Genomic DNA, 7,624 nt, shown 5'->3' with positions numbered 1-7,624 from the left:
GGTGTCCCCTGCTGTGATATTGCTGGAATATTGCTAACAACGGCATAAAACTAAACTCACTCACTCAAAGATAGCAAACAGTAACTTAGTAACTGTTCCTTGATAAAGTCTTATGGGGACTGAAGAACAGACCATCTAACTTAGTCAAACTTTTCTTGTTCTCTGATAGTGGCTTTGAAGCAGGGTTTGTTTGTTAGTTCTGTTTTATAACACTTGTCACCAGCCAGTAGCTTTAAGCATGTTCTTCCTGTTACACTGGCCATACAGCCCAATTCGGCAACCTCTGCATGTCTTTATTGTAACACACCTTGGAATATGGAGTCCACATTTGTTCAGCATGTAGTACAAATCTCCATTGTAATCATATGTGTGTAATTAATGCATACATTTAATGCATATTCTTGGTATGATAGCCAACAGCTGGTACTGTGTCATGTTTTCTCATGTTATGTGTACCTGGAATCATCAGTTTCAGCTTTGTCTCGGCCTGGAGGATTGATAAGGATATGTAGTGTTGAACGTTTCCTGCCTCTTTCAGATTTTGAAGTATTTTCACTGACTTCTCCAAGAACATTAAACATTAAGGTAAGTGTTTATTTAGTCCTTTTTCCTGATAAAAAAACTGGATCAACAACATTGGAACAAATTGGTGACGGACCATTCAAGTCCCCAGAACCACATACTTTAGCAAGTCGAGTACATGTCAACATGGCCAAGCTCACTTTTTCTTATGATCACATTTCAAAATGATGATAAAAGTCCACTTGTATGATGAATATATTCCAAGATGACTATAGTGGTCAAAGTGCCATTGTTACACAGATATAACCCAAGCTGCCTGTGAGTGTGAGGCGCTGGAACTGGAAGGTTAATGGTCTCTTGACTTATCCCACTGTGTACCCACATGTGATATGCTTTGCTGAGGGGCAGGTTTGATGTGAAAATCGGGCAAATTGCCAAAAGTAGTCACCTCATCCAAGGACTTTCCATGCTCAATGTTGCATACCTTCAAATCATTTGTGATCTGAACTCTACATTCAAGCCATATCAAATGTGCTAATTAGCATCATTTATGAGACATTGTTGGTGACTCTTAGGTGTCCTGTAAAGTGAACCAGTTTGAAATCCAGGCATCTGTAATAGAGGTGACATCTTTGATCTTAAAGTGCTTAAAGAAATAAAAAAACCATCATTTTTAGGGTGTTACTCTGCTAGAATTTACACAACTGTATAGGATATTCTAAAATAACTCAATTTGACATTCCTGGGACATTCAGTGGGATGCGTAAGAGGTTATCCAGAAAGGCATGTTTATTCGGAAAATCCGGCAAAAACTTAGAAGAAATATGACTAGCTGCTGAAAACAGCAGAGCAGAGCAGATCAGTCAGGTGTGACGACAGACCCTCGACTCACCAGACATGAAATTCATGTTCGGCCTGCAAGGGGTCTAATGGGTCATCTCAAAGATGATTTTTTGCTTTTTCATGTGTGTTGACCATGTCTCATCTATTCATTAACATCTTATGTGTCTGAAAAGACTTGTATTAAATGTCTCAAAATATTCATTAGCATGACCACTTGAAGATCAACAGGACTGGATATTATTCGTAAACTGTTCATAGTGTTATGAACTGCCGTGTACTTCCTCAGTTTAATTCCCCTAAGGGACTATCATATATTACTTGATATATCTATGCCCGAGTCTGGCCCCTACCATCGACTGTTACACTTGTCCAGGTTTTGCTTTTGAGACGACCTTTTCTACCTGTTTCTTTTTATTGTGATAGTGAAAGTTGCACTGTCAAGTCTATGTACCCAGGCATTAGCTCATTCAACTCTGTGTAGAATTGTGCAATCCAGATCTTAGATTTGAGTGTGCAGCATGAGTATTTTATACTTCCTTTACAGATGCACAAACAGTGAAAATCTGTAATGTGGAAAGTAAGTTTTAGTATAAACTTACAAGAAGCGTGAGACCTGTGAAGATCCAGGTAGAATAGGTCTCCAGCAATTCATGCATTCCCCAGAAGGCAACTGACGGGTTTTGGTGGTCAGGTTATCGGTTCCCAGTTGCGCTGATCACTGCTTATGCTGTTGATCACTGGATTGTCTGGTCCAGACTCTATTATTAACAGACCGCCTCCATGTGGCTAAACTCACTCACAAAGCCTTATCATGACGTGACATAAATAAACATTGCATATTTAGTCAAGGCCTGACTGAGGTGAGTGATGTATGTATTCAGTTACCTCAACACGATTGCTTGAAATTATTCATAGCTGTGATCGTTTCTCCAAACAGCAGGTCATTATTCTACTGTAGACAGAAATAATACAGATGTGGTGTGAAATAGGTCCCCGCATCCAATAGTATAAACATGGACATAAAACACTTCTTGTTTCACAATATACAGGGTACCCTGGTTATAGTGCTACCTTGGTTATAATGGCATCTTTTTGCCAGAACAGATTTTCTGCCTATTGTAATACCCGGTTTATAATGCCAAACTGGATATAATGCCATTTGCCAATATTGGGAAGGTAAGGTTGGGGTGGGGTAGTGCTCAAATTGACCAAACTCATTAATGCATTAAGTAGTCATATAATCCCTGAAGGATTACTGCATGTGACAATAGACTATCTGCCACCTACAACAAGAAGGCACCTATAGCCCCTAGATGATGGGATTATCCAGTCAGTTTCAATGCTCCATCACAGGAGATTTCAGCTCAGTCACCTAGTTGATAGCATAGGGCCTCAGTCCTGCCTGTTGTGTTAAACAATTATGGCTGACTGCCATGTCAAAGACATGAGTCTGTAGTGCAGTATAGATTTACAGATGGCTGGAATATTGGTGAAGCTCTAAGGAACTCTAAACATTGTTAAGCAAAAATAAAAACCATTTCAACATTTTCTGTATTACATGTATTCTGAAATGTGTAATTCTGTGCATACCCCAACAGCTGTGTACAGTATTGTGTGAGTAAGTCAGCCGAAACTGCTGTTGTCGGCCTCTCTTGCTGGCTGCTGTTACTATGTATTGATGTTTATGTGTATTGCCGTTAATCCAGTTGTCATCAATGTTGTTATTCCCTTCCAGGGCAGGCCAGGCCATTCCGAATACTCCCTGGTTGACCAATATGGTATGTGTACATCTTAGCAAATGCTGCGTTAAAAATTGTACATGTTTATAGATGTAATGCGAATATTTTAAGACAAGTTTCTTGCTGAGTGTGATTATAATGAATATGCTATGTGTTTCAATAAGAGGTCAGAATTGACTGGAGAGTACATTTTATCACCCACAACACTTTACTTCCTTTACAGTGCTGTATGTGTTTGGCTGTTCTGATTTTGCAAAACTTTTCATACGTTGGATTTAAGTGACAATATGTAGTCACTTATGACAAATGATAGTTTGTATAGAAGTCTGTTGTACAGTCAATTTGCCTTGACATATGAATCATGGCATCTTCGGATATCTTTAAATACAGTGGAACCTGTCTAATCCGGCACTCATTAGGACTGAAGAAATCATCTGTTTTAGACAGTGTGCTGGATTGTAAAACTGATGATAAATGTACAAACCACAGAAGGGCCTTGGACATTATGCTGGTGTTGACAACTTGCTGGATTTGACAGATGCTGGTGTTGACAGTTTCCACTGTAATGAAAAACCTATGTTATCTTATAACTTTGGATCTTCCTAATTGTCTTGGCAAAGTTACAGGGCTTCATTGCACCATTCATGATATCATTGCTTGCCTCATTGAACAGATGATGGATACTGCTGAGGCCTTGTTTGGGTCAGATGTTCCTTTCTCAGAAGACTCGAACAGCTCAGCTTTTGACATCCCCTCTCTAGGTAAGTTACATTGTACTTGCTGTTTAGTTGGGATGCAGATTGTATAACTGCTTTCATGCAGCATTTTCACCCAAGAATGTCTGGGTTGGAATTGGTCTTCAGTGACTAATGTTTTTTATTAAAGAGGCAACTGACATGAAGTGGTCACTCACTGACATGGTTGACACGTGTTATTGTATCCCAGTTGTATAGATCAGTGCTCATGCTGTTGATCGCAGATTGTTTGGTCCACACTTGATTATTACGGACCCCAGCTCTATAGCTGACTCTGGCATTAAACATTATGCATCAACGTCTGCTGGTCAGTTCATCAGAGGGGCGGTGGGATAGCCTAGTAGTTAAAGTGTTCGCTCGTCACGCCTGAGACCCAGGTTCGATTCCCCAAGTGGGTACAATGTGTGAAGCCCAATTTCTGGTGTCCCCTGCCATGATATTGCTGGAATATTGCTAAAAGCGGCGTAAAACTAAACTCACTCACTCACTCGCTCAGTTCATCAGTGTAACTCTGCAGTACAGTTGATGTCTTCCTGTGCACTAATAGTGTGGATTGTTGGCTAGTCTAGTCTAATATTGATTATTGCCTAATCTCGTCAAGGATTTATTATATGTAGGCTGCTGTTGTGTAACAGATGGTAAATAGTGGTGTGGTCAATTGACTGTTGGGAAAAACAATTGTGTCATTCAGGAATTCTGTCTTTGAACATGTTGAAGGTGCTTAGATTTGCTGTTGTAGAGTGTTGCCTCCTAAAATTCTTACCCTTTAACAGGATCACTCGACTCTCTCCATTTGCTTGTGTAATATATACCAGTGACGGATATGGCTCTTAAAACTCTTCTGATGTACATGTTGGTATGGTGTAGTCTTCAGTGGCAAAATGGTTATCGTCTTCCTTGTTGGGCTGTTTTTTGCACGGTTGTCATTGGAAACGAATGAACTAAATACAACGTTGACTTGAATATTTGAGTATTTGCAGTGTGAGTGATGTAACTTGCCTGCTTAGAGGCATCCTAAAACCCATGAGACCCAAACAAATTAAGTCCGACAACATATAATCCCACAGCACAAAATTATTTGTTGCTTCCTCGTTCTTGTATGTTGGGGTTATTTCGACGATTTGGTCAGCTTGGAAATGGGGGTGAGGGGGAGGTGTATTCATATTAGAGTGCCTCATAGTGTGTCTGTGAACAAGCATGATAAGATGGCATTAGTTCAGGCCCGAGATCTTCCAGGCTCTGTGTGCTAAGGTAGTCTAGGTACTATGCATTACTGCTAGACACATATTAGATGATCCTGCGCACTACACGCATTTGTGACAAGAATTTGTACACCGAATTGGGCGAGTACACTTGGCTGCTACAGGTAGCTTGACGATTATGCACGTGCAATACATGCTAACCATGACATGAAATCAACACCGCATATTCCTTTGAATGATAAGACTGCAATTTCAGGCATAAAATACTGATATTCCACGCTGACCTTTAGTTAAGACGAAGACAAATAGATGATTGGGGCATTGACAAGCATTTTAGATATTCAACAATTTTGTTAAAAAAAACCCCAGGAAAATGTCATTTGCTTCGTGAAATGGATCGGTGGTCCTAAACACATTTGCTCAGTATATTGTGTTGATTCAATTCGTTGGGATTGTACCTGTTCCCAAATCGAGTGTGCTATAACAATTCATGCGTGAAACGCAAGGGGTAAATGAACTTCTCGATATTTATCAGACAACCTGTCTCCCTCTTGTTTCAAGTGGATCGTTCTGTGGGGCATTCCCAAGTATGCAAATTGGGGTCATTTGTCAGGTTGTGGATCATCTTATATCTGTTTATCAGTAGCTTGCGACTATCTTAACGCGAAGGATTCGAAAAACTAGGCACACACTAGTACAATCAGCCACTCGCATACACATGCACAAATCTGTATACATGATATGTAAAGGTGTGAGTGCAATGGACCCAATATCAACATCCCATTCAAGCTCACCTACATGCTTACCTTACATCTTACCTGTGATGGTCCGGGGTAGAATAGGCCTTCAGCAACCCATGCTTGCCATACAAGGCAACTATGCTTGTCGTAAGAGGTGACTGAAGGGATCGGGTTGTCAGGCTCATTGACTTGGTTGTGACATGTCATTGGTTCCCAGTTGCATAGATCGATGCTAATGCTGTTGATCACTGGATTGTCTGGTCCAGATTCTATTATTTACAGACTGCCGCCATATAGCTGAAATATTGCTGAGTGCTGCATAGAACTAAACCTACTCACATGATTGTTAAGACTAGCAGTAGTTACGCACACTGACTTTCCTTCTGTTGCAGGCATTGAAGCTGAAGATCTGTCCAGCTTACTGACCCAGTTTGAAGAGGGTAAGTTGCATATCCGTTGATGATTCGATCATGATAAATACTGCTCAAAACAAGTCAAGACAGCCCAGTTTATATTGTATAGTTTATCTGTCGTGGATAAATCGGATTGTCCTTTACTGTAGTGCGTGTTACCACTAGTTATTGCTGAGACATTTAGCCACCCATTCTTATGTGATGTTACTGTATTAGGAGCCTTGAGCCTAGATTTTCAAAATTATCTTAGCGCTAAGATAGTTGTAAGTTAATGATAACGTATGGCACTTGTGACTAATTTAGCGCTAAGACAGCTATGAGGCTAACTTCTAATCCAGTATTTGTGTTTTTATAATGCCCTTGCTATAAATTGACAACTGTTCTGAAATATGCTTGTGTGTGATTACTGCGTCAGTAGTTTCTAACGACTGGTTGGTTGTACTCAGCATCACAGTCTCTAGATGGTACAGCAACTCCTCCAGAAACTGAAGCAGAACCAGAAGAACCAAAGCCACCAGTTATCAAAGTGTAAGTCATTGGTTCTGTCTGTTCTGTGGGTATAAAACTGGTACACCTTTGAAACTCAAGACAGGGGGTATGTGCAGTGTTCTGTCTGGTTGCAGTAGTCAGTGATAGAGGTTTGAGATGTCACTGCTCTTACCCTGTAGCTGTATGTCTACCAGTTTGAGATCACAGGTGTTCCTTAAAGCAATCATAATGCCAAGATGATCATAACTCCCGTACTGTAATTTAGACTTATGACTGTCGTCCTACGATCGCTTTGAGAAATGGAGCACTTGATTGGAAAACGAAGGCAGGCAGATATGCAAACTAATAAGTTGATGAAGCAGTACATCTATGATTGCAGGTGTTTTTAGTACCTGCTTTGGAAATCAAAGCCACAGGCAGATAAACAACCTTACAGTGATTAGAAATAAGAGACTTCATGTTATGTAGATGCTTGTGTGTGTTCTTGTTAGTTTCATTTTAACACAATTCATGCATTCTTTTCTAGAAAACCTGCACAAATTAAAGCACAAGAATGCAACAGTCCAGGTTAGTTGTGCTTTGTGAGTCTTTGGTTACCATCGTTATTGTTACTTTTCAAATAAAGTGATGTTAAATGACAAGTGTTCATGAATCAGATTCCCAGCCACTGTTCCATCTTTCCCATAAAATCACATCTGAAGACGACCACATGCGTTGTGTCTGTCGTGTGTCCTCAACTACACACACATCATAATTGAAATTGGAGAACTTTTCATAAATATGATCTAGCAAAACCGAAGTGTTTCATTTGACAAGTATTAAGTTTCTACGTGTAAGTTACTGTAACAGTTGAAGTTAGAAGAGTGAATTTTGTCATTACGAACCCTGCCGCCATTTGCTCATGAGAACATTGTTAGAAGC

At 40.0% G+C, this 7,624-nt stretch overlaps 1 protein-coding gene across 2 annotated transcripts in view; it reads left to right on the top strand.

The window, feature by feature from the left end:
* LOC137264867 (peroxisome proliferator-activated receptor gamma coactivator 1-alpha-like) overlaps nucleotides 1-7,624 on the top strand; it is a 38,265-nt gene that overhangs the window by 19,464 nt on the left and 11,177 nt on the right. Inside the window, exons 2-7 of one of the 2 annotated variants that reach the window (XM_067800210.1) lie at nucleotides 539-585; nucleotides 3,101-3,143; nucleotides 3,778-3,865; nucleotides 6,194-6,241; nucleotides 6,661-6,742; nucleotides 7,230-7,270. In XM_067800210.1, coding sequence (XP_067656311.1) covers nucleotides 3,141-3,143; nucleotides 3,778-3,865; nucleotides 6,194-6,241; nucleotides 6,661-6,742; nucleotides 7,230-7,270 — 262 coding nt within the window. In that variant the 5' untranslated portion in view covers nucleotides 539-585; nucleotides 3,101-3,140. The remainder of the gene's footprint in view (nucleotides 1-538; nucleotides 586-3,100; nucleotides 3,144-3,777; nucleotides 3,866-6,193; nucleotides 6,242-6,660; nucleotides 6,743-7,229; nucleotides 7,271-7,624) is intronic. The other variant, XM_067800211.1, reaches the window with a different exon arrangement.

This window comes from Haliotis asinina, chromosome 15 (assembly GCF_037392515.1).
Source record: "Haliotis asinina isolate JCU_RB_2024 chromosome 15, JCU_Hal_asi_v2, whole genome shotgun sequence".
Taxonomy (NCBI): Eukaryota; Metazoa; Mollusca; class Gastropoda; order Lepetellida; family Haliotidae; genus Haliotis; species Haliotis asinina.
This window is presented reverse-complemented; position numbering and strand designations above follow the sequence as displayed.